The 27,920-nt window shown below is 37.8% G+C and overlaps 1 protein-coding gene across 1 annotated transcript; it reads right to left on the bottom strand.

The window, feature by feature from the left end:
* Window positions 1-7,613: 7,613 nt before the first annotated feature.
* strip1 (striatin interacting protein 1) lies at window positions 7,614-26,363 on the bottom strand. The gene is made up of 21 exons (NM_001032312.1): window positions 26,231-26,363; window positions 23,537-23,606; window positions 21,884-21,958; window positions 20,753-20,887; window positions 19,532-19,652; window positions 18,657-18,725; window positions 18,451-18,557; window positions 18,220-18,347; window positions 17,960-18,142; window positions 15,911-16,128; window positions 15,607-15,672; window positions 14,318-14,381; window positions 14,114-14,185; window positions 13,921-13,995; window positions 11,571-11,668; window positions 11,259-11,385; window positions 10,835-10,935; window positions 10,685-10,751; window positions 10,473-10,577; window positions 10,191-10,395; window positions 7,614-8,826 (listed from the first exon to the last, which is right to left on the bottom strand). The coding sequence occupies exons 1-21, from the start codon at window positions 26,354-26,356 to the stop codon at window positions 8,579-8,581; spliced, it is 2,460 nt and encodes an 819-aa protein (NP_001027483.1). The 5' UTR covers window positions 26,357-26,363; the 3' UTR covers window positions 7,614-8,578.
* Between the last annotated feature and the right edge of the window lie 1,557 nt (window positions 26,364-27,920).

Raw genomic sequence — 27,920 nt, 5'->3', positions numbered from 1 at the left:
ACGCATTGGGTGGGTGGTAAGTGCATCAAGAGGGCAGGTGGGGGTAGGAGAAGTGGGTATAATTGTGACAGATTTTTATCTGTTTTACCACATCCCACCTCAAATGTTTCATAGATTCTGTTTTTCATGTGAGTTTCTACCTAAGGAACAGACTTAAAATGCCTATGGGCATTCTAAAGTGCACTTTGTATAAAGGAATGCTTGTGTAGTACTGCAGTTCATAAAAAAAACACCCATAGTATCAAAATGATTGCTGCTGTGGCTGGCAAGAAAAGTTTGTACCATGGGTTCTTTTCTAGCAGTTGATGTACTACAACTCCCAGCATTCACAGCCAATCATGTATAAGGTGCAATATCACTATACAATACAGGAAAGATTTGGAATCTGATATCCCTGCACTAGAGTCATGATAAAGCTAACTGGGAGATATCAGGGGATTATACATTATTTACTCACGAAGGCTCAGCTGTATTCAAAATAATTTTGTTCAATAGTTAAAACAGTTGTGTTTCAAGAGTTATTCTGGCAACGAAATGTGTTGTGGGATAATATTTATCTAGACAGGCAGTGTATATAAGGCAAGGGTCATAATGACTGAATCATTTAACATAATATCTCCTAGTCAGAAATCTCCCAGCCAAACCTTTGTTTCTGATATGGCAACAAGCCTGTGTGAGAAGAATTTGAAGCTTCTGTGTCCTAGGAAATAATAGCAAGAGGACACGTGGGATCTGCAGACCTATTTCCATAAGTGCTCTGATGGAAGGCTATAAATAGCTCTGTGAATTTGAACCTTCTGACTCTGAGCATCCAGAGCTGCAATCCATCTCCATGGAAACCTGATCAGCATCATCTCAAAGCTCCTTCCTGTGTTTGTGTAATGCCAGCTGGTGAATAAGTGAGATAACAGGGAGCTTTCCATAACGCACCAAACCTGATAAAATAGCAACGGCACAAACATATCAGATCTGAAGATTATCCCCAATGGAAAAGCCACACATAGCCTTTTACATATGTAAGATTAAAGGGATCAGAAATGTAATATTAAGCACAAGGTCTGATGATAGGGCTAAAAATTTTTGTTTAAACTCTGTGCACTTGACTCAGTTATCCTCAAGGGCAATGTCCTGCTGTCGTTTCAGTATTTTGTCACTGTTCAGAAAAGCGTATACTGTGCCCTTCTGCACTTGCTGTCCAATTTATTTTGTAAATAGGATTTTACAGCCTTGGATTCTTTGTCTGCACTAACAGGATAGTATCAATAAGTATAATGTTTTTCTGACTGCATGAAAACATTTGTCTTTTACTAGCACTTTCAGAATCCTCCACATCCCACGTTTTTTCATTATGGCAAATACCACCAAAATGCCAAAAAGTCAAGACTAACAATTATCATTTCCTATCTATTCTTATACATCTTTCCTCAGTCTGCTTCATAATGATTGTAACCTACTGGGAATATGCACATGACAAAGGAGAAAGCTTCCTCTTTTAATATAATTCTAAGCCTTGGCCTGACCATTACTGCTGTATTTTACACAGAGTCCAGAAAGGCACATGCCTTGTCCCATGACATTATCACTGTATAGGCTGAGACAGATAACCTGAGTTTAGCCACATTTTGGTAACAACGCTCTCCTAATACACATATTGCTGCTTCTCTTATTTCCAGACAATGGAATTGAATCTACATAATGCCCCAAAATTCTCATGTTTTGTTGAAGCCATTTAGGAAAACATACAGGTATGATCATATCTGTAATTCTAACCTTTTGGCTCTGTGCCAGTTTGCTATTCATGAAGAAAAGTGTCTGTAACCTCCTTTTAAGGATAAGTATACCTTTAAAATAAGCGTATGTAAAATTGATGACAGTGCTATTCTAAGCACTTTTGAAATTTACACTTGTTATTTTTTGTTCAAGATTTTAAGATATTAAGAAGAATGTGTACTGTTAATATAAATGAATTTTATTACAACAGCACCACCTGCTGGTCTGTTTTTGACCATGCTTTAGTCAAGGAAATTGTCAGGTGGAAGACAGAGGGCTGTTTAGGAAACATGTGAGAAAAGCTACAAAACAAGATTACAAGAAACAAAAACAACCAATACAAGAGGTAAAGAGGGCCCTGCCCAAATGGACATCATCTATGATCTAAAAATTGCATTGTGTTTTATTGTATCTATTAACTGTCCAGATATTGTGGTATTGGTTTTTGCTTCTTTATTGTCAAACGTCACCCTAGGTCCTTAAACTTTACGGCTATGTGGCCATGACAGTGTAACCAAGCCATGGAATTTTTCAGAGGAAGCACTGTCACAGCTGAAGAAAAACCTTATAGGAATGACAACTCACATGGAAGCCTGTAAAGCCCAGCACTTGGTAAGTTCTGAATATGCTAGTTGCTGTCTCCTGCCTACCACACTGCTGCTGGTACCTGCTGTTCCGTTGCCTACTGTTTCTTCTTATAGTCCCGCCCCTCCATGTTCCTTCTGTCTATATATGCTATGGTGGGATACATTATTTCACTGTTTTAAAACAAGGCATTCGGGTGTCTCCAATGGGAAATGAATGACCGCAGTGTTCTAAGATCTTTTCTTGGAACTATGTTTGTAAGACTGATGCAGCAATGTTTGCATATATCTATATTCTTGTAATAAAGTGAGGGCTGGCCAAATGTTAAACCACAACATTTGGCTCTCAATATATTTTAATTCACTGATTTACATTCATATTGCATGGTTACAAAAACCTGTGAAGTCTGTAGTGTGCAACTAAATTAACAGCTAATTAGACACACAGGAAGTTGATTTAAAATGTGTCTGGCCTTAAGGGGTAAGGTGGCAAACTTAATTTAGTACTGTGTATACACTATAAAATAACCATATTTATATCCAGTTAAAGTAGCAATATCCAATTTTCCTGTGTGACAAAGGCCTATGGTAGTATTATTTTATAAGGACACTGGGAACATACTTTCATCAGTGTGAGCTCAAGAGCTGATTTATTACACACTTTAATAGAAATACAGGGCATATGACATGAGAGCTACTGTTGATTCACTGCCTATACCAATGGACGTGATCTGATTTATTTTAGTTCTACAGTGTGTCACATTTAACTACACACACTGCAAGTCATGTGAAACATTATCATGCCTGGATGTCTACTGAGGATTAGAAAATACCAATTAGGGAAACCATGGCAACTACAAGGATAAAAGACCATCCAAAAGCTGTGGAAGGATGACAAGTAAAGTACTAATAAGGAGTTCTGGCAGTAAATGCTGCTTTTAAAGTTAGGCATTTAGTATAGTACACCCACCCAATGCATACTTTATCTAACACTGTATTTCACTCTTTAAGACAATTTGTAACCATTTCAGTGCCAATTTTTACAATTCATGCCAGTCAATTTTAAATTATTTAGTGCTTTTTGACTTTAGAGGTATTACCTGGGAGAACATTTAGTTTACTGAGGAAAACTACATATTGTTTTTTCCAGGACAAACCTGAAACTCTCCATGATCTTCTGTGTAATTCTACTCCTGTAACAAGCTGTAACACTGTAAATCCCTAAAAATAAAAATAATTAAATTTTCATGACTCAGAAACATGTTTTATTATATGCCCAAACATTTTCAAATCCTGAAGTCTCTCTAGTGCACCAATACCAAATAAGTATTTTTTGTGGAGATTCCTGGGGAAAAAAAAAAACTCATGGCCTAATCCCTGATCCCCAGTTACACCTCCCCCAACTGTATCTAAAGCACGTGCCTCTGCTGCCTACCCCTAGTTTTGATAAAACTTTGGAAATCTAAACAAACCTTCCACTTTTCAGCATCTTGTGTCCCACAAGGTGCAGAAGATAAAAGATGCAAGATAAAACACTGTAAATGTGAAAGCCAAGGGTCCACTGAACAATCTGATGTATAATATATATATAAGGTTGTATATGTATATGGCACAAGTCTGTCCTTTCAGCTACTGCAAAATCAACATATTTACTGCTTTTTTTACTGCAACAAATAAGGATGTTCACCCCCCAGCAAAAAATACATAATAAAAATGGGTAACTATGTCTTTCTACTTCAAACTACAAAATTTTTCTACAGCTACCAGTTTTTTTAGGAGACTTCTGAAAATTGCTTCAAAGCTTGCATGTTACAGCACCTTTCTTTTTTTTTTTTATTTCCAGTTGTCACAATTGCTGGTTGTGTTTTATTTCATTTAATGCATATCCTCATCTGCCTATTTGATCCTCCTCAAGGGATATATGCTTTTCTTGAATTTGAATACTTACACAAGTCAAGTCTGGCCCAAACCATGATTCACTCAGGTTAAGACAGCTTTTTTTGAGGTATACAGAGTAAAGAGTAGAGTATTACAATACGGAGTATTAAATAATAGGTCATATGTCCTGAAAGCTAGTGACAAGGGGGAGCATGTTACCATTCCCTCTTTCATATGGCATCCAATTATCATGCTTGTTTTAGCAAAACTGTGCCTCTCTGTCTGTCTTTAAGGAAAGACTGGCTCCCTGTCTCAGCACAATAGCCTAAAATGTATCTTTGGTAAAATAGCCGATATGCTATGTAAGCAGTGTCCAGAATATTTGTGCAGCTGGTGTTCTAGTATTTGTGAATTTTTTGGCCTTGCGCTAAGAATACTTGTGACAGGAGACAACCTATAGGTCCCTTGTTCTGTAGAAACATTCTAACCTAGCAAATAGAATGGTCTTTAACCCTGAGGTCTAAAATCTTCCTACAAATGCTCTCTACCAAGAGAGTCCTGTTCAAAGCTTGCATATCAAGCAATGGCAATGCAGAAAAGTGTACTGAACAATATGTATGAACTACTTATTATAGAGTAACATCAGCTTTTTATATTGGGATTCATACTGAATTACAGCAGCAGCCCCCATGAACTTTTAGCAATGGAATGGAATGGCCCCCTAGACTTAAGGTGGCCATCGGTCGCACGAAAGATTGTTCCAATCCTCCACTGACGTTCAGGTCTGAATCGTCAGATATGGAGGTAGAAACAATAGGAATTCTACCTCCTTCTGCCGATTCAGCCCTGAACATAGATCAAAATCTTTTAATCCTCCCGATCGGCGAGCTCTGTATTCCTCAGTGTCTGCAGCAGAATGAAGACTGGGTGTGTTTCACCTGCTCTTATCAGCAACTGACCAATGACAATTCAGTAAACAAAAACCTGTGCTTTTTTTCCAAGTCTGGTATAGAACAGTCCTTTGCTTTTTTTCCACATAAGGATGACCACTGGCTTCCAGGAGCTGTGATCAGAGCTTAATTTCAGTGAATAGCAGAAGATGCAAAATACAAAGGTTTCTAATTAAGAAATGGTAAAGAATTTTTACTTGGTTTATATTGCAAATTCATTTTATTTGTCAGTCTGCATGGCTCACTGCTCCTTCATTCCACATCACAGCACACACAAAGGAATTATCAGGAAGAGCTCTCTAACTGATAAACTATAACTCCCTGCACCCTCAAGATACACCTTTTTTTGTAAGTGGTCACTCTTTGGGGGTTAGTTAGTTTCTGCATAGGTTGTGCTGGAAGGAGTTTTAACTGCAAACATTGTCCTTTGGAGGGGAGTTTAACACCATCAGTTAGAGAGCTCTTCCTGAATTATTATTAATATTTATTTATAAAGCACCAACATATTCTACAGCGCTGTACAATAAGTGGGTTTCATACATTGGACATACAGAGTAACATATAAAGCAATCAATAACTGATACAAGGGGTGAAGAGAGCCCTGCCCAAAAGAGCTTAAATTCCCCTGTGTGCTGTGATGTGGAATGAAGGAGCAGTGAGCCATGCAGACTGACAACACTGTGCTTAGAAAAAAACCTACTAGTGCAAACTGGCTCCACTACTTCAGTGTTGCTTGTCAGGAACGCTCTCCTCTTTGACTATCCTGTAGTCGAAGTACTACTCAGGAAGATGAGGAGGCGGGGCTTCATGCTGTACCAGGAAGTAGAGGAAAGGAGCTGGAGATTTTAACTTATAATTCAAAAACCAGATCAGACTGAATGCAGGGACAAAGATATGTTATTCTGGGGGTTGTTTAGTGTAATTTTATAGATAGAAAAAAAAAATTTTTTAAGTCTTTCATGATATACATTTATGTGTCAAAAACTCACCAACCAATCAAACATTTTGAAAATAATGTTTAATAAGTTATAACCATGTTCCTCACAGGTTTCCACTGACTACAATATGCTTTTTATAGCGCCACTGCAGGCCTCTAGAAATGAAACATTTTATACATATAGTTACAACTGATGCCATTTCCACAATTTTAACCAACTTTCACTTCAGCAATGCAATATTATGTTACTATAAGCACACACTACATAAAAAAAATTACGTCCATCATCCACAGCCAATAATGTGCTAAAAAAAAAAAAAAAAAAAAAAAAAAAATCTTGATCCCAAAGTTAGGAAGTCTTTTTTTTACAGATATTGTAATGAATATTTTATGACATTACAGGGATTCTGGTTTACAATACCAGACATCTGCTAACTTCTGAGAAAATTGGTGCCAACGTTTCCTCAAGCTTATTTTAGTGTCTGAAAAAAAAAAAGCTTTTGTATAAACTATTAAAAGAGATGTGCAAAAATTATATTTCTGCGTGGACAGATAGGTGGGTTTCAGAATATTTAAATCTTCGTCTTCTCCACAATTTATTGTGTAAGCCAGCCTTGGAACATATTAGGGTTGATTCACTAAAGTGCGTTAAAACGAGCGCTATTTACAGCATGCGTTAAAAATTTTATCGCGTCTAATTTTTCATGTCTTAACGCACGATTCACTAAAAGGATATTTGCATTAATTTAGACGCGATGCTGTTTGCGTTAAGTCGCGAAGACTATTTTCATGCGGTATTTGATGCAACGTGCGCTACTTTTCGCTCGCACGCCATATTAGCCATACACAGCATTGCGTTCGTAAAACTACTTTTTATGAAAATGACCATTTCCCTGCAAACTGGAGGCTACATCACTCTAGGGCCAACACATACTTGAATAAATCACACTGCAAAGTCCTTATTGTGTTGCCAAAAGCTCATGAACTGTACTTTTCTATAATTACCGCCTGCCCCAAGTAGGTGTTAATTTTCGCATAGAGTAATGCGATATTTAGCGCGTCAAAGGGGTATATTTATCATGCTGTGTAAAAAGTGGAGTGAAGCATTACCGGTGATGTTGCCCAGGGCAACCAATCAGCAATTAGATTTCAACAATTAGAAAATCAAAGCAAAGCATCTGATTGGCTGCTATGAGCAACATCACCCACTCCACTTTTTACACAGCATGATAAATATATTTCTAAGTGGTTGTGAATCATGCGTTAGTATTATTTCTGTGCGCTAATTAACACAATGCGGTAAAATTAACGCACGTGATATGCGACTTAACGCATGCGATAATACTTTAGCGAATCGCGTCTTTTTTTCACGTCAATTTTAACGCAAAAAAGCATGCGATAAAGCTTATCGCACTTTAGTGAATCAACCCTATCGTTCACGCCCATGAATGCATGGCTTAGAGTGAGAATTTTGTCAGCCCATGTTAATATTTCTTTTTTTTTTTTTTTTTTAAGCTCAGGGAGGATCAGTGAGGAAACATTCTGGGTTCTAAACCTTTGGTAAGATCACTGTTTGCAATGCTTTGTGAATCTCTGTACAGAGATATAATCTATAGATTCTATAGTGCAAGGAAATATTTATTAGGTGGGGTTCCCAGCAAATATGGAGAAATAAATTCCTTATCAAATTAAATTGTTGTAGGATATAATTCCACCTTTACATAATGCACAAATCTTCATTCCTTCCTCATCTAAAAAAGCCCTTTTCCTTAAAGAAGAGCTAGAAAGGGGCGAGTGCAGATTACCATACTGTTCATTCTAGTGGTAAAAAACAAAACAAATTCAGACCTATAATAAAAGACAGGAAATTGCACTACAGGTTTAGGTTCTACTATGAAGAAAGCTCCCAAATACATACCAACTCAAATTTGTTTTCCTTTATTATTGTTTTTTTCTTTTGTAAAAAGACAAATTCCTGTTAATAGAAATACTATTATATTTTTCTTTTTTAATATTTAAACTTTTAAGTGGCCTTAAAGCATGGTGCACCAAATTAAGAAAAGAACCCTTTATCAAAAAATGCTACCATCCCAGATAAGAGATCCCAAACCTGTAGTTCGTTACTAAAGCCATCCCACCACTAGAGAATACTGGGATTATAAACAAAAGGATTTGTGACCGAATGCTTTAGCCTACCATTGCTTCTGGTATTCTGGTAGAATACTGAAATAAAAGCTGCATTACATTATGTTTAAAAAAAAAAAAAAACAAAACAAAAAAGGAATGTAATCTGTAGCACAGAGCATTAGGATATCAAAGATAGATTAGTATGATGCTGTTGGATGTAAAAGAAGAATATATATGTAGATAAGAAGTATTCAACCTGCATCTGCCCAATGAACATTTTAGGCTTGGAAAAAGTATAGTGTGCTGTTTACAACCTTCCCTACATATACAAACTACTGCAGCAGTTCCTCCCATGATATTGGTTTAGAAAACACTTCTCTCTCCAGCCATAAATCATAGTTCATCTGAAAGTCCTCAGGTAGCTCCACACGTTGTCCTAAAACACTCTGAAGACAGTTGTCTACAGGGAGAAAATCAGGATTCTTATGAGTCCGATCATAGCGCCTTGAGTTGAAACGTTCAATGTTTGCCCTAAGAGCACATTCCTCAGCCTGAAAATCCCAAGGACGAGCATCAAGATCTGTAGGCATGGAAAAAAGGTGATACATATAAATATAATAAGCTAGGAATGGATGGGATAGATAAAATCTAGACCTCAGATACTATACAGGGTTTTTCATCATTAAACCTGCCCACTGTTGACTAAAGATGCAGGATGTAAAATAGAGAGTTTGATGGCTGTTTGATAATATCACTACTCAAAAGTGTATCCAGAGGCAGGCCAGACTGGTTGGGTACCCTAGACAACCCGGCCAGCCACTGCGGTGTAACAGGGGGTTGGCTAGGTGACAAGTGACAGTGGGGGGGGGGGGGGGGGGGGGGGGGGAAATGTGCGTTCCACCTTTGTGTCCTACACTGGTGCCTCTTCTGCCTACCCCTAGTCCTGTAGTCCTGGCCCTGAGTGTAGATCCAAGTTGTGAAACAAAGATGTGGGATATCTAACTGATCATGCTTATTAATAGAACAGTGCTATAAAGTGTTCTGCTTTTCTCAAATGAATATGCGCTGACTAGTATATCGTATCTCTATAGGTGGCCATACACGCTAAGATCTGCTCGCCAAGCGAGTGGATCTTCTCCTGATATCCCCACCTAATTCGGTCATATGGCCCTGGGGCAGATGATCGAATTAGAACGACAGGTATAGGTGTCCGTCGGTTCGGGGGCCACATCAATGAGCCGATGCGGTTCCAGATCAGACTAATTTTCAAACCTGCAGGCAGGCAGGCCCATCGTTAGTGCCCATACACGGGCCGATAAGCTGCCAAATCGGTCTAAGGGACCAATATCGCAGCTAGAATCAACCTGTGTAGGGTCACCTGTAGAACCAAATTTCTGTAGTGTGCTGCAATTTTTTTTTCCATATCTTACCCAATCCCAATCTATTGTTTTGGTTTTAAGCCATCAGTGCTCAAAAAGTTTCACTGTTTAAAACCCACATTTGTGTTGCTCAGGCACATATCAATCATCAAAAATGAATCAGGACTAAACTTCCTTCTAACAAATAGTATTGTTTGCTATAGGCCAAGTCTGTTATTCACAAGTGAATTAATGTCCTTGTTCTTTAATGGTGAACAAAGCCTCCCTTCCTTTATAATCAAATTCTATAAATGTAAGTTTAAAGCCTTACATCTAAGGATAAAGAATCACATCTGCCACTTAGCTGTCTTAATTTCAACATGTGTTTTAGGTAAACTGAATTGTTCTGTGTAATTTTGTCATCGACAGTTAAATATGCATCGCTTATATTGCCCTTTTATAAGTTAACATATACTCCCATTTTTGTTTTGACATAAGCTCATTCATGTTGGTTTAGTTAATAAGGTTATACTAACTTATGCCTTCATACTTTAAATAAGTACTAAGAAGACAGGTTGATACCTACCATTTCCATAAGCCCAGTCATCATTTAGACGGTGCCGAACTTTCTGATAAATGGCTGACATTGTTTTCATGTTACTTTTCCTCCACTGACGGCCCAAATATTTGGTCTGTACCTTTAACAGCTTCAGAACATAGAGCTGCATCATGGCCTGTTTAACCTTTAGAGCTCGTTTTAGGATTGGAGCAGACTTAAAGACCACAAGCATCTGTAAAAAGAAGTGGATTACTAAATGACCAGTATGTGCATATCACAAAGAATTAGACTGCCTCTCTGTCAACTCACCATGGTCCTTGAGTGCTTCCATTTGGTTAGTTTGTTTAAAATACGCAGAAGATTTATGCAAGAAAACAAATTTCTCCAACAAAAGCGGTTATTGTCCCCAGCTTCCTGCAGTATATAAAAAGTATTAACATTATGAAAAATTGCCATGAATAAGGGACTGTGTGTAAGATACATAAAAAACTGCAATGATCCATCTCTTATCAGAGACTTACCAAACTCTCTGCAGTCAACTCTGGCAGCTCATGCACAACACTGTATGGATAATCCAGGACTGAAATACTACAGTAGTGAAAATACAAAACATGTTATACATAGCAAATAAGAATAATTTACTAAACACTTTTTCTTTGCCCCTCTATTACCTGTTCTTGGCAGTGATGTAGGACATAATATTCTGATTAAAGAATTTTAAAATTAAAGGAATACAATTGGCAAACACTAGGTGCTGGGCCATATACTCCATCTGGGGACAAAAAGAATGAAAAGAGAAATTCACAATAAGATATATTGCAACAACAGAATGGCAAATACAACAATGCAAATTAAATATAAAAGTTATTTGGTGGGATTTTGAAATTGACTATGACCTATTTTATGTGTTCAACAGGCATACCAAGCACCCTTTATTGTGATATTAAAGACTTCCATTTACATTACACAATCCACTTTAAGAGGAGGGCTTGGTGTTTTGGCTTCCTGTATATGCCTTTAAATGCCTTGCTACTTTTACTGTGTTACACTTGAACTACACATGAAAATCAAAACATACATTGATGGGGTACACACCTGATAAATGTGGTTCAGTTTAAAATGTTTAAGCAGCAGAAGAAGCACCGCAGAAATTGCTTTTACTATGATTTCTTTATGCCGGTTTACATCAACACCAAGTTTCATACTTTGTAAAACTGTGGTCCTAACATAGAAACACAGGCAAGTTAGTACAAAATTATGAAAAAAACCCACTAGTGTATGTGTAACTGCATGTGTAACAATATAAACGATAACCCCTTCATTTTAATGAACTCTGTAATATGACTGCACTATACAAAAAAAACATATTAACAAAACCTGTGCTGTTAATCATAAAAAGACACTCACGGCATCTCCTCAGGCAACACGTCTGCCAAAATATTAATGGAATCAGTCTTGGCCTTGGAGGTAGGGGCAGCAGCAAGCAAAATTTTCAGCAATGCAATCTGAATTAATTAAACACAGGCTTAGCTAAAACAGATATATACAAATACTAATATACGTTATCTACAATTATTGTTTTCTATTCAATTTAAAGGTCATTTAAAAGGAAATTAACATTATTCTTTATGTATATAACACAATCTTGTTCAGAGCTTTTCAGAAAATTTATAAGCTGAGCAATCTTTACACACACATTAGTGGGACAGCAGCGTTAGCTCGCTGCTTGTCAAAAGAAATATTAGAACATTAAAAAAAAAAAGTGTCAAATACAGTTACACATTATACATAACCACCAGAAAAACACAGCACTCAACCTCTTTGCTATAGTGTATGTATACAATATAAACATAGATATCCTACACATCATATAACACACACAAGCAATATAGCAGATCCTACTTGGGATTCTTATAACCTTCTTACGTGAATGCATCAAAGATGTTTTTATGAAGCTAGTGCCCTGTCTACAGTTACTGTTAAATCCAACAGAACGGAAGCTTTCATTAGCATGGCTCAATAAGATTTATAGATTTATTTCTATGTCCATGCATGTCTGCATTACTCTTATGTAAAGCTCTGCAGAAAATGTTGGTGCTTTAAAATATATAATAATATTTACAAGCACATATGTAAGGCCTCCTTTTTTACGGACTACTGTATAGACAATAGTGAAATCTGTATTAGAAAATTGTGTTAATTTTTCCTTAAGCTAAATTTGTGAACTGAAATTATTAGGGACCCACGTTTGGAGCAGGGATGTTGGAGTCACTTTACCATTTTTTTTTTATGGTGACCGTGTACTATTCGGTTTGTGTCACTGTTGTGTGACGAGGTCTCTGTTTAAATATGCTAGGGGGCATTGTAAGTAAAAGTCATGGCACTGCTGGAAGTCTGATTTGGGAACTTAAAGGAGACATATCCTATAAAAATGATGACTGTACCAGTGAATTATACTCCTCTAGATATAGAAGGAATGTGCTTAAAAAAGTTGCGTTTCAGGCTGATTTATTGAGAAATTTAACCAAAACCCCACTAGCCCCGCCCATCCGTTCCACTTCCTGCTGGCTGAATTCTCTGGATGTACAGGGGAGCCAGCGGCCCTCGGTACACTGCACTGTAGGATAGGAACCAATCAGCAGCTAGGCTGACCTGATAAGGAACTGAAGCCTGTCTGTGCTTGTGTGGGTGCAGGGTTGTGATTGGCTCTCCCCCTCCTACTGTGCTTCTGGCAGGGACCGTTAGGACACGCACACTCTTCATTTCAAACTCGGACAGAGAAGTGATAGGATCTATAGGGAGCTCCAATAAAGGGGCCATTGTTACAGATAGGATTAATTTTTAGCACAAAGTGAAACCAGCACCTTATATTATTCATAATTGCCTACAAAATTAAGTTTTTTCCATTTATCCAATATGTCTCCTTTAAATTTTTTTGCTTTCGTGTTCTACCTGTGTGGGAAACAAAACAAATGAGAGACTGCTTGCTATGGGTTAGTGGCCAAATATAATATGCTGGGAGGACAGGGTGGCAGGTGCAAGCCTGGAAAGCTGTATGTGAAACTTACTAGTATCCATGTAGCTAGAACTGTACCTCCAGCAGTTTTACATTACATCTGTCAGAAATCAGTATCATGGATATGCTGGCAGCTCTACTGCAGGATGTTTGAGTCACTGCACTATTTTATATAGAAGTCACTGCACCTTTATATGCTGTGCCTTTATATTGGTTACAATGCCTTTTTGCAATGTATGACCAACAACAAACAGAGCAAGACAAAGCCAAGTGCACACAAACTAAATATGTTATGCAAAGCACCTGTCCAGTTGCCTGCACACAAGAGAGAGGTGAATTCAGTATAATGTGAAAAAAAAACAAAGGTATCTGGTGGGTATGGTTACAAAAGTGGGCACGATCTTTAGAAATGGGCATAGCCAATGCATATTTCCTTGGTCTGTTATATTTTTTCCTCCAACATCGGTTCAGCTTTTCTGTTTTAAAATTATTAAAAGGACCTACACAAGGCCAGCATTAGCAATAATATCTTCATATGCATATATGCAAGTAATCTGCAAAATAATACACCTTGACATGATTTAAAATAAAACATAAAAATGAGGATGAAGGAATAAACAATATAGCAAAACACATCAACAAACAATAGAGCCCAATAGTACATCACCACAGATGAAGATGGGATATCAGAATTTACAAAAAGCAAGTTCAATAAAAGCAATGCAATAATGAAAATCTTACCATATACTGGGGAAGACTAGGAAGGAGACCTTGATAAAGAATCTCTGTAGGAACCTGCTCAACCTCCTCTTCTCCCTGAATTAATAATTATATATGACAAAAATACACCAAATATACACAGCAATAACATATTCTAGTAAAATTCTAGATTCTAGTAATCTAAAAGGGACAGGATTTGAGACATCACACTTACCCCTGATAAAGGGCATCTTAAAAACTCCTCTTCTTGTCGAATCTGCACCTCAGCAACAGATGTATACTTGTGCTAAGACAAAGTAAAATTATTGTATAAACATACAGCCTGTTTACAAAAGCTAAATTACATACAGAATACACTACAACAGGAATAATGGTGCCCTGCAAATGCTTTATGCATGTTCAAATGAAGCACACTTACTAGTTTGAGAGTGCGTATACTCTCATGGATGGGTCTTGGTAAACCTACCACTGTGTTAGTGTCACTGCAAAATAAAATAAACAAAACTAGACCTTAATATGGATCATTAGCTTTATGTCCATTTAAAAGTGTAAATATACCTACGTTCAAGATGTGCATTCTTTATGCTTATACCATCCTTAAATTCTCTGAATACCATATCAACAGATCAAACAACAATACTCAACAGATCAAGTTACTTGTCCTCCTAAGGATACTGGTACAAGGGGAGATTTGTCACCCTTGCTAAATATGTGCTACTGTGGGCAACATATCTTCCAAAAATGACTTCCCCTTCACTTACCTTTGGATTGTGCAAATAAACACAATACTTGTGGCGATCTAGCTTAACCACAGGAGACTGCCTTCTTTAGTATTTTCTCCCGATTAAGCTGGATCCTATGAGTAATATGATTAATTTGCAGCAATCCAAAAGGTAAGTAAAGAAGGCAGACATTTTCTGAAGATTTGTCGCCTCTGGTAGCCTAGATTTACCACAGGCAACAAATCTCCGTTTGCCTGTAATCTAAACCTGACTCGGCAGAAAGACTGGTACTGTACTGAATGACAACCAACATCATAAAGTGGCATTTTTCTTTTACATTTAAATTTTGTATATATTGATCAAGCACCTAAACATTCAATGGCATCTGACCCATTTATTATTATTAACATATATTTATGAAGTGTAAACATATTCTGCAGCACTGTGTATTGTGTACAGCTTACCATACATGGGTTGAAACCTGCTGATTCAGTTTCTCCAGAACTTATTGGCCTGTGTATGGGGTTCATCGACTGGCCAGCTCAAATTTGCCAAGTTTAAAAATTCAGTTTGTAAATGACTGCATTATTGACAAGTCTACATAGGCCCCACTGTATGATATGAATAGTTGGCCCAGCAAGCAGGTGATGAAATCAGGCCTAGATCTACGTGTTTGGCCACCTTGCCACAGTGAATGGCTACCTTAATAAAATTTATGTTCTGCTGTGTATACACATGCCTTTTTGATCTCTGTCTTGTACCAGTGCCCCCATGGCTACACTGCATCGTATTTATATAAACTACAGTAGTAGTTTATAGTTTCTGAAACAAACACACAAAAACACTTTCAATTTAATGCATAGATTTCTTTAATTTCTCTCATAAAAATAAAAAACTGTATACGCCCCATTTACTAGGCAACATATACTTTAATAAATACTTTCATTTTTCTACCACTCTTCACAATAAGCAGACTAAAACCCACCTTCCAAGGGTATAACCAATAAATTTACTACGGCTCGATTCCAAGAACATCTCGATATCTTTCTCTCTGTAAGGGAAGGAAAAACAAAATGTGTAAAAAAAAAAAACAAAAAAACAAACAAAAATAAAACCGACAGTAGAAAAGTAATGATTCAGATGAAAATGACATTGCATTTTCTAACACACAGATAAAGCAGGCGAGTACATTACACACCACCAGAGTGCTGCACATTGTATTAGTATTATCTTCATATACTGGTTTAAGTTACACATTTGTACTACCGCTCCTCTGCCAAAATCCTCACCTTACTTTAGGTGCCCAAGGTAAGCCCTTTGGGAAGGCAAGACGCTCAGCTGGAGGATGAGTCACTGATGGAGGCATCACTTCCTCCCTTTCTATGGAAAAGGGTTCATTCTCAAGGCTGTTATCTTCATCATTTTCTTCCTCGTCATCACGGGAGTCATCTGCTTTGTAAGGGTCTCGTTCATTAAAAGCATCAAGATTATCTTGTTTAATAAGTGCCTACAAAGGCAAAAGGAGACAGGTTTTACCTATAGATACATCAACTGAGGTAGAAAAGCCACATGTCCATCATGTTTAATCTTTACTTTAAATACATGCCTAATTTCTAGCTATCTAAGGAAGATACAACTACAGTGGTGTGAAAAACTATTTGCCCCCTTCCTGATTTCTTATTCTTTTGCATGTTTGTCACACAAAATGTTTCTGATCATCAAACACATTTAACTATTAGTCAAAGATAACACAAGTAAACACAAAATGCAGTTTTTAAATGAGGGTTTTTATTATTTAGGGAGAAAAAAAATCCAAACCTACATGGCCCTGTGTGAAAAAGTAATTGCCCCCTGAACCTAATAACTGGTTGGGCCACCCTTAGCAGCAATAACTGCAATCAAGCGTTTGCGATAACTTGCAACGAGTCTTTTACAGCGCTCTGGAGGAATTTTGGCCCACTCATCTTTGCAGAATTGTTGTAATTCAGCTTTATTTGAGGGTTTTCTAGCATGAACCGCCTTTTTAAGGTCATGCCACAACATCTCAATAGGATTCAGGTCAGGACTTTGACTAGGCCACTCCAAAGTCTTCATTTTGTTTTTCTTCAGCCATTCAGAGGTGGATTTGCTGGTGTGTTTTGGGTCATTGTCCTGCTGCAGCACCCAAGATCGCTTCAGCTTGAGTTGACGAACAGATGGCCGGACATTCTCCTTCAGGATTTTTTGGTAGACAGTAGAATTCATGGTTCCATCTGTCACAGCAAGCCTTCCAGGTCCTGAAGCAGCAAAACAACCCCAGACCATCACACTACCACCACCATATTTTACTGTTGGTATGATGTTCTTTTTCTGAAATGCTGTGTTACTTTTACGCCAGATGTAACGGGACACGCACCTTCCAAAAAGTTCAACTTTTGTCTCGTCGGTCCACAAGGTATTTTCCCAAAAGTCTTGGCAATCATTGAGATGTTTTTTAGCAAAATTGAGACGAGCCATAATGTTCTTTTTGCTTAAAAGTGGTTTGCGCCTTGGAAATCTGCCATGCAGGCCGTTTTTGCCCAGTCTCTTTCTTATGGTGGAGTCGTGAACACTGACCTTAATTGAGGCAAGTGAGGCCTGCAGTTCTTTAGATGTTGTCCTGGGGTCTTTTGTGGCCTCTCGGATGAGTTGTCTCTGCGCTCTTGGGGTAATTTTGGTCGGCCGGCCACTCCTGGGAAGGTTCACCACTGTTCCATGTTTTTGCCATTTGTGGATAATGGCTCTCACTGTGGTTCGCTGGAGTCCCAAAGCTTTAGAAATGGCTTTATAACCTTTACCAGACATAGATAGATCTCAATTACTTTTGTTCTCATTTGTTCCTGAATTTCTTTGGATCTTGGCATGATGTCTAGTTTTGAGGTGCTTTTGGTCTACTTCTCTGTGTCAGGTAGCTCCTATTTAAGTGATTTCTTGATCTAAACAGGTGTGGCAGTAATCAGGCCTGGGGGTGACTACAGAAATTGAACATTGAATTGATAAACCACAGTTAAGTTATTTTTTAACAAGGGGGGCAATCACTTTTTCACACAGGGCCATGTAGATTTGGAGTTTTTTTTCTCCCTTAATAACGTAAACCTTCATTTAAAAACTGCATTTTGTGTTCAATTATGTTATCTTTGACTAATAGTTAACGGTTTTTGATGAGCAGAAACATTTAAGCGTGACAAACATGCAAAAGAATAAGAAATCAGGAAGGGGGCAAATAGTTTTTCACACCACTGTATATAGCACAATATAGTCACCAATTGATGGACAGCATCTTTTCCTCAGAGATGCCATATTTTTAACTCCTTTCTTACCTTATGCTCCCGACGACCTCTCCTCTGTTGTTGCTCAATGAGGTCAGAAGCTGAAGCTGGTGGGGAAGCAGCCCTCATATTTCTGATAACTTTAATGCTGTCTTCTGGAAGAGGCGGCAAACCTAGAATCTCACGCTTTTGCGCTTTCATTTCCAGTAGTTCCTCAAAGCCACCAAGTGTACACTGCAGGAAAAAACAACATGAGCTTTAACATGTTATCCAAACAAAATTTACAGATACACAGTCTGTGATACACTTACCAATACAGTCTTCCAGAGCAGCAACAGGACCTTTTTCATTGGGAAGTGTGGAGCATGACCGCTGCAGAACTTTGTAACCATGCCAAACAGCATCACTGCAAAGGGTTCATTGTTATAAAAAGGGGACCCTACAAAAGATAATTCATATATTATAGTAGTAAGGGCATGGTCTTCAGCATGCAATTTCTGTAGAATTTTCATAAGAATATTTGCCATTATAGGATCCATTACCCAGTTCTGTACGGAATGTCTGCCGCATGGCTTTCCACTCAGGAGAATCCCCTTCTGCCTCCTCCCGCAAAGTGTCCACCATCAAATACATAATGTTCAGCAGAACACTACATTAAACAGAACAGTAACATCAAGTAAATGTTTAATATTAAATACTAAAACTGAGTTCAAAAAACAAATAAACAATTCTATAGAGATTTCCTTACCGTAAGTCTGTACTGTCGGCTAAAGATATGGCTGGCTTCCTTACTGCATTGCTGCAAGCTGCACTGTTTCTAAGAAAAAAAAAAAAAAGCTTTAAGTGTAATATACATACATAATGTCATCTTTTTGGCAAATTTTCAACTTCATTCATTTTTGAGTTTCCAAATTATTTACCTTTTTCTGCCTCATTTCGGCTTAAAAGTAGACCACCAAACCCTTTGGCCAAAAAACTCCATTGCACTGTGAGGCTACAATGTTATTGTATTGTTACTTTTTATTGCTTATTTTTCTATTTAGGATTTTTCCTATTTATCTTTCAGTCTCTGGTTGCTAGGGTAAATTGAATCATTGTAACCAGACAGCTGCTGAAATTTTGGAGAGCTCCTGAGCAATAAGCTAAATAATTTAAAAGTTATAAAAAATTGCCAATAGCAAATTGTCTCAGAACACCAATGTCTTCATTATACTAAAAAGTTAATCTAAATGTAAGCTACCCTTTTAATATGTAGCTGCTTTTCTTTCAAGAGGCAATATCCATATGCCTCTATGGTAACAATGCCTCTAGTAAATATACGGTAACATGTATGTTGCGTTTGCAATAGAAGCTTAATGAAAATGCCCCAGTCAAGGCAACAGCATGGCAGTTAATGTGTAATGCAATAAATAAATCATTTACTGAGCAGCAACACAAATTATTCAGTTGCAGAACCTAACCTATAAGACTGTTTTAGGAGAAATAGATGTATATATAAGACATAGCTATGTGCACTGCCTTTCATTTAATTTGTTGGGTCTATATATGAACCTTTATTTTTTTTATTCTGTAAATACAAAAAAAAAAAAAAAAAATCCACCAAGCTCAGATTTTGTTACTTACTCTACTTCCATATTTAGAAGTTCTACAAGGGCAGTAAATGCACCAGCTTCCAGCAACAGAAAGATATTGTGTCGCAGCCAGATTTGAACCTCAGCCTCTGAACTACAATCCCCAAATGTACCTACACAAATTTAAAAGAAACACACACATTATTTATCTATAAATTATATATATATATAAAAAAAATCCAATTGAGAACAGCACTCTTTCCAGCGTGCACGGCTTACCACTGGCATGAGGAAAACATACAACAATACAAATTTGCCAGTACTCATCCTGCTTTCAAAACACTACATCATAGCAAAAAATGTGACGTTTCAGAACAGACGTCCCTTGGTTACAGAAATGAATCTAAAAACAAAAGCCAACTGGATGCACTGCTCATATTCCGAAAAGTGCCTAGAAAATCTCTATTTAGGACAAGTGCTTAGGCTTTATAAAATACTCAAAAACTTGTGGCCCAAATAGAAAGCTCAAACAGAGCCTTAATTAAGCACTCTCCAGGTTTCCACCATAGAAATGTTTTTATTCGTACAGTGCAATTAAAAATAACACTATATACTACAACAATAAAAACACATTAGGAAAATGGACTACCAGCACTGTATGACTACTTTATGACTAAAGTCAACTATAACTCCCTTTAATAGTCCAGGAATCCATGTGTGCAAAATACTCCATAATGAAATGAATTACTGACACTCTACACTTGACAATGAACACACCACAATTTTAAGAAAAGTTCAGATTCTACACCGCGTCATTTCTCAATTATCAAGCACATAATACCGACCAAAAGCGTGGAGTGAACCAGCCTTGTAATGTGCAACTATAACTCACTTTTGTTGTCCAGAAATCAATGTGTGTAAATCAGTTCTTAGTAAAATATGTTACTGCTACACTGCATTTGGCAAATGAGCACACCACAATGCTTAAATTATTAACACTGTACAATACTTAACTTCTTAATTATCAAGCACATAATATTTCCCACAGTGGGGTAGAGTAAGTCAGCCTTACAATGTGCATACATCAATTGTTTACAAATCCAGGTTCTATTTGGGCTGTTTGTTTCTATTTGGAAGTAAAGGTTTTTTAGAAACAAAGCTACAGAGTTACAAAATGAAAGGTATTATCTGTAGAAAATCCTATACAATAACACAAACAGTGGATATAAAAAATCTAGAACACAACAAAATGATTTAAAATGGTTGCACTGACCTTGTGCTACATACAAAATAGCACGAGCCACTTTCAGCCTCTTTTCTCTGGCAGTGACTTCTAAAGCATCCAGGAGACGCATGGTGTGAGCCCGCTGCTGGGACACATCCAGTTCTGTCCATTTTTTATCAGGCACTAATAAAAGAGACAATTATATTTATTCCATATATATATATATATATATATACAGCAACATAAATACCGTACTCACAGGACTTATGGTGAAGAAAAAAGTTCATTTATTGTTCAAACATCAAACTGACGTTTCGGCTGTGTCCACAGCCTTTTTCAAAGTGTGTATGCAGTCAAACCCACCCTACATTTAACCTCAATCTGGCGCCAAACAGAACTGATGACGTCATGCATTCCAAGGATGATGCTCCCCCCACTCGTGTACACTATCAAAATTAAACATAAGAAAACCAAAAAGCAAAAAACAAAAATGAAAAGTGCAAGAAATAAGTGAACCAACACTTATGTAGTAATAAAAGCAAATAACATCAGAAAAAGAGGTAGAAAAAAACGAAAGGAAACCTGTACTGGCTGAACTGTAACTCTCATCTTGAGTTGAGCAAGCAGCAATCACTGGGGCGGCAGATAGAGCTAATCAAATAGGGGACTTATCACAGCTGTCCGAAAGTAAAAAGGAGGACTTTCAGAGGCATGAGAGGCCCGGCACGAGGGAATAAAGTCTCCCCAGTCAGCCGTCGTGGAGCGGGATCGTGGAACTGATGACGTCATCAGTTCTGTTTGGCGGCAGATTGAGGTTAAATGTAGGGTGGGTTTGACTGCATACACACTTTGAAAAAGGCTGTGGACACAGCCGAAACGTCAGTTTGATGCTTGAACAATAAATGAACTTTTTTCTTCACCTGTGAGTGCGGTAATTGTGTGTGTGTGTGTGTGTGTGTGTGTGTGTGTGTGTGTGTGTGTGTATACACACACACAGCAACATAAATACCGCACTAATATATTTTATATATACATATATATATATATATATATATATACATATATATATACATATATATATATATATATATATACATATATATATATATATATATATATATATATATATATATTATATAATATATAATGAATGAATGAATAAAGTTTAATCCACCTCACCATGCAAATGGAAATCTTCTTCAAAGCATTTTCTGTTAAGGTGGAACTCTGGACCTTCAGTATAGCTGTACAATTCTGTGATAAAGAACAGTGGAACAGAAAAAAGAACATTATTTAGACTTTATTTAAACATAAAGTCAAGTATCCTGATGAAGAACTATCAGTTGTATAGGTATGGGACCGGTTATCCAGAATGCTCAGGATCTGGGGTTTTCGGGATAAGGGATCTTTCCGTAATTTGGATCTCCACACCTTAAGTCTGCTAAAAAAGCTTTAAATATGGATAAACCCAATAGAATAGTTTTGGCTCCAATAAGGATTCATTATATCTTAGTTAGGATTAAAGGCGAAAGAAAGGCTTATAAAGAGTTAATCTCAAGCTGCAGGCATACCTTCAGTTGTCTCAGTAGTGCCCTTAAGTCTCCCCATATTTCACCATGATCAGAAGCCAAACAGGAAGAAAAAACGCTAAGCTGTGTAAAGAAAGTTCCCATAATGCCTCACTCCTGCACAGACACCCAGACCAAGTGAACATGCTCAGTTAGATAGACTATGGGGCAGATTTATCAAAACACGAGCTCAAATCCCGAATGGGAAAAATTCAGATTGGAAATGAAAATTTCTGAAGATCACAAATATCATGAAAATGCTTACGAAAAAATCGTATTAGCCAAGATAATATCGTATTGGCGATCCGAAAGTCACAAAATTTTTGTACTGAACGATTGTAAACAGTGGCAAAACTGATCCAATTTTTTTCCACGAAAAATACGATAAAGTCGCGCAAGCACCGAAAAAGTTGCGGAAAATACAAATGGCCTGATCGAAAAAACGCTCGGCGCGTTCGTAAATAAGTAAATGTGCCCCTATGAGTCAGCTTCCTGCTAATTGGCTCAGATCCACATTCCTAAAGGGGGGGGGGGAGTAAGTTCTTGAGGGAGGGGGAAGCAGGATAGAGGAGAGAGCAGAGAACTGCATGTCTCTGGCACATGAATTACAGACACAAGAAATCTTTCTCCTTTAAGTACAAGGTTCTGTTTTATTATTACAGAGAAAAAGGAAATCATTTTAGAAAATTAAAATTATTTGCTTATAATGGAGTCTATGGGAGATGGCCTTTCCGTAATTTGGAACTTTCTGGATAACGGGTATCTGGATAAGTGATCCCAATACCTGTACTTATCTGGGCCATGCTGGTGTGGGACAACAAACACGTAATGACTGAATCAGGTATATGATTGTATGAATGAGTGACTCTCTTAATGACAAGAATACATGCAGCATGCACAATTGAAAGTTCCCTATGACATAACTGGTGACTTGTAATTACTGTGTAAGACATAGGCTAAAAAGGCTCTTCAATTCTTTCATGTTATTTAATAAAAAAAGTGGTACTGAGAAAATACATTCATATACCAGCTGATAAAAGTTTACACAATGGTAGCAGTTTGTTTGTTTGTGAAGAATGCATCAGCCAAAAGCAAGCAGCATTGCAGTTATATTTGTACTAATTTTTGCATATTGTGAGAGAACCAACTATGCACACTTATGTTGGAAAGTAGGAAAGTAAAAGGATGGTAAAAAAAATTATAAGTTGAGTAATATTTTTATTGTACTTAGTGTAGATGACCAAGATGAAGCCCTACAATTTACCTGAAAGTTCTGCTGCCCACTTGTCAGAATCAGCATATATAAACTCTAGGTCCGGAGACTCCGAATAGCCCTAAAATGAACAGAAGTGCCATAAAAAAATAAACAAAAAAAGAAACCCAGTGCAACAATTTTAAATTTATTTTATCATTCAAGTTGGCAACAAACAGCTAAAACACTTTATGGCATATTTATGTTTTCTGTCTGCACACATAAAAATAATTACAAAAGGCATGTAAATAGTATCACCAACAAATGGTCATCTTTGATGTATACTGTAGAACAATAAATCATCAACATGAAGACTGCGGTCTTGGAAATATGATAGTTCACAGGAGAGACTGGGAGATGGACCAGTCAAATTGTTCTATCATTATCAGATTGTTAGATTATACCCAAACAGTCAAACTAACAACAATTTTCAGACCTTCCCTTTAAATCAAATAACTAATATCTGTGGTAAGAGGATGTCTTATCTGATCATTCTTTGGACACAAAAGCCCAGAAAGTCATAAAAAAAAACCTTTTATCCAAAAACATTGGAAGGCTAACGGCTCTGGCACACGGGGAGATTAGTCACCCGCGACAAATCTCCCTGTTCGCGGGCGACTAATCTCCCAGAAATGCCATCCCACCGGCAAAAATGTAAAAAAAATGTGAGTTTCCTCTCAAGGCAACTTCCGCGATTTCAGTGAAAGCGCGCCGCCGCTTATGCCATCCCACCGGCGATTTACATTTTCAGGGAGATTTGTTGCGGGCGACTAATCTCCCCGTGTGCCAGAGCCCTAAGGGTGAAGACACACAAGGCGATTAGTCGGCATAAGTCTTTAAAAAGTCGCTGCGATTTCTCTACGCAGCGAAAACCTGTGTGCTATTAGTCGCAGCAACATATACAGGATCCTTTGAAGGGAAAGTCGCTGCGACCATTCGCCCTAATGGCACATGGAATGTTTTTTTTCCCCATTGCTGTAGATACACCAGCAGAGAAAAGCTGATCTGCTGCCTTCTGCCCCCTCTGTGTGCACTTCTAGGCAAGGGATATACCTGTTCACTCACAGAGAGCAAATACAAATACCTATTATTGCATTTCCACGCTGAATTATGTGTGGACAGCTTTCAATGCACTTGCAACTAGTCACAGAATATGACTGCACTCTTGGAAAGAAAAAAAAAATTATAACTTCGAAAGATATCAATTCTTTCTCATAAGACTGATGCAAACAAAACCATATTTCTTAGTAGTCTGGGAGATTTAAATGTAATCAGTTTTGAGACCTAACTTTATTCATAGATGTTCAGACACTGTACGTGTTACACCTTTTTTCCTCAAAGGCTAATTTGCTTAGGTAATATTTTCAGTAGCTCTTTTACTTAACAGGGAAAACAATGAAACTGAAAGTGATTTCATTTTGCAACCTGGTTCTTTAGAGTAACCGTGGAATAGGGTCACATTATAGCATAACACATTACGAGAGCAATTGTAAACCCCAGGTGATGAAGCAGTAAACACAGACCAATAAAAAAAAAAAAATCTCACTAGTAAAAGCAAGGCCATGCTAGGAGATCTTTTGCTCATTGAAATATTTTCATGAGTACCCAGGGCCCTCTACCCTCAGACTAACTTTCAGGCATTTTCTGTGAAACCATGTGACAGAGTGGTACATTTTTATACTATTTTCTTAAGTCTGAATCATGTTTACAGCCCAAAGAATTCTCTCCTCAGTTACTTTTACAATATGCACAGCTGCTCCCAAATACCATTTGTTTGTTCCACCCTGAGAAAGGTGCAAGTGGTGAAATCTTAGCTTTGCATTAAATTCAACTTTTTGAATAATACATGGGCATGATATTTCCAGGAACACTTTAGGGCTCATTTACGTCCACGAGTGCAATAGTGGTCCCCAGTTTCCCCCCAACCAGCTGCACCTAGCACCACTTTTATGTTCTCCTTCCTACCTTCCGTTCCAAATTGAGAGCTGCTGCACCAGGGGAAGCCTGGAGCTGCCACACACTTGCTGCACCTAAAGAATCAGGTACAGACCAAACAGTAGAACTGACGCCAGCTGGATTTTGGCGCAATTGCATCCAATTTTGGGTACACAGTTGCAAATCAGATACAACTGCAATAGACAGAGCAATTGTGCCAGGCGTATCACTCCACTGAGAACCACAATGACTCAAATTCTGGGGGAAAAAGCAACATTTTTTCAAAAACCTGCAGCAATTACGCTCAAAACTGCACTTTTCTCACTACATTTGCAGAGGTACATGTGCCTTTCTGTCACAGCATCTTCCTGCAGAACAGGAATATAATGTGTGATTCTAAATGAAATGCTCAACTTTCAGGATGACGGAGATTTAATTAAATATTTTTGATAACTATAGGTTATATTAACATGACAGCAACCACGAAGAACTATAATATATATTTTTGGTGAACAGTAAAACTAAGACAAGTCAGCAGTTTAGAATAGTTCGCAAAACTGATGTGAGATTCCTTTTGGAATGGGCTTTTTAATCAGGTAAGAACTGTCTTGTCTTCCTGTCACAGGTTCCCCAGACATACCCCGGTCACTAAGTAAGCATAAAAGCTGGCACACAGTTACATTACAAGGGTAATTCGAGGATAACTGAGTACTAATCAAACACAAATGTTAATGCAATATAGTTATACATAACAACCACTTTTACTCATACCTCTGAATCCTTGCGCTGTGTACGGTTGTACTCTCGTCCCTTGCCCGGTTGGGGGCTGCCAATTACCGCACCACCGATTCCTGTTCTCATTTTGTTGTTGACAATCAGAGAACCGGAAGCCTCCATCTTTCTCAGGCGACGCCCACGTGACGTGACACCGCCGTCTCAGTAGAACATTTGCGGTGGAACGCAAAGCCCAAGGCGTGTCTGTTTCTGCTTTCCAAACATCGCGATAGTATGAAGAGTCTCGCCCTTTCTTTGACAAACTGGGCGGCTTATAGAGACTGATGTATCGGCACCAGTGTGATAATCAGTGTTTTGTATATTCCTGTCTACATAACATGTATTTTATTGCTGAGACCTGCATTTATCTATATATCTAACCATGTATTCTCTGCAGTTACAGCGATGTTTGAAAGCCGGCTACCCTTAAAGGAAACGTTAACTCTAAATACATTCATGTAAAATTGGGCTTCTTGCCACTTTTATTAGGTATTCATAGATTTTAAGCTGGTAAACGTTTTTACACAGCTAATGCGTCTAAATTGAAATAATAGCACCATCTGCTGGTCAGTTCTATCAACCAAACTACAGTCAGAAAATTTCAGTAGAAGAAACTCTTGTAACGTTGTCAGAGTGCTTATACAATTGAGCAAAAGGAAGTGTCCAGATCTAGGGTATGAGCGCTGCAAATTGTGCACCTGATGTTTCTAAAAAGTAAAATTGTAAAATGAGGCAACACACATTAGCTATCCATAGATAAGTGAAATGCACAATTTACATTTTTAAGTTATCTAAATGGCCCCTGATAATGGGCAATCATTATTGGAGTACACGTACATCAGCAGTCAGGTGTCCTGAGATGAAAAGGCATGATTCCAGGTTCTTAAAAGGGATGGGGCTTGTGGATGAGTGGGCAAGGTTTTGTTGGAGTTTTGTCTTAAATTAAGCTTAGAGACAGGTTAGAACACACTGTATAGGAGGGGCAATTTTTGTTTCGTTGAGGCCCTATTTTACTTGAGACAGGGCTTACCATTCAGGGGGCCTAGGTGTCCATCAGACTATTAATTGGGACCCCCTGGTGAAGGTGGAGATCCCTGCTAATTTAGTAGGATGGGGCCATAGAACATACACCCTAGTTTGTAATTACAGTGATGAGAAAAAGTATTTGCTGCTCCATTGTTTTACCTGGTACTGCATATTTGCAAAGCGAGTTGTTTCCGAGTTTAAATGTAATATTACACAAGGGAAACTGAGCAAACACAAAGAACAGATTATATATATATATATATATATATATACACACTTAGGGCCGCTTGAGAAATCATGAAGCCCCCCACAACAAAATTTTCTGGGCCCCCCTCTTCTCATGTGCCCGCCCCCAGTGACCCCTCCCATCAGTACAAAGGACACACATACATTGTTAGCATTGCTGGCCAGGGCCCCCTAAAACATTGATTTACAAGTACATTAGAGGGGATTATAGGCAGATGGGGGATGTTCTTTTTTCCCATAAAAACAATCAATGCACCAGAGGTCACCCCTTTAGATTAGAGATTATTTATAGTTTATGTATGTGAGTGTATAGATTGGTAGGTGTGGGTTAGGTGTGCTGGGTTTACTTGGATGGGTTGAACTTGATGGACACTGGTCTTTTTTCAACCCTATGTAACTATTGATAGCCAGGGAC

This window comes from Xenopus tropicalis, chromosome 2 (assembly GCF_000004195.4).
Source record: "Xenopus tropicalis strain Nigerian chromosome 2, UCB_Xtro_10.0, whole genome shotgun sequence".
Classification (NCBI taxonomy): domain Eukaryota; kingdom Metazoa; phylum Chordata; class Amphibia; order Anura; family Pipidae; genus Xenopus; species Xenopus tropicalis.
Note: the sequence above shows the minus strand (reverse complement) of the source record. Positions and strands in the feature narration are given on the sequence as shown.

What these genes read in the sequence shown, in the direction of transcription:
- strip1 (NM_001032312.1), bottom strand. Translation starts at nt 26,356, where the DNA reads ATGGAGGCTTCCGGTTCTCTGATTGTCAACAACAAAATGAGAACAGGA. An exon ending in TGCTCTGGAAGACTGTATTG is followed by an intron (nt 18,143 to 18,219) that starts GTAAGTGTATCA and finishes TTTTTCCTGCAG; the next exon opens with TGTACACTTGGTGGCTTTGA. An exon ending in AGTTGACTGCAGAGAGTTTG is followed by an intron (nt 10,578 to 10,684) that starts GTAAGTCTCTGA and finishes TATATACTGCAG; the next exon opens with GAAGCTGGGGACAATAACCG.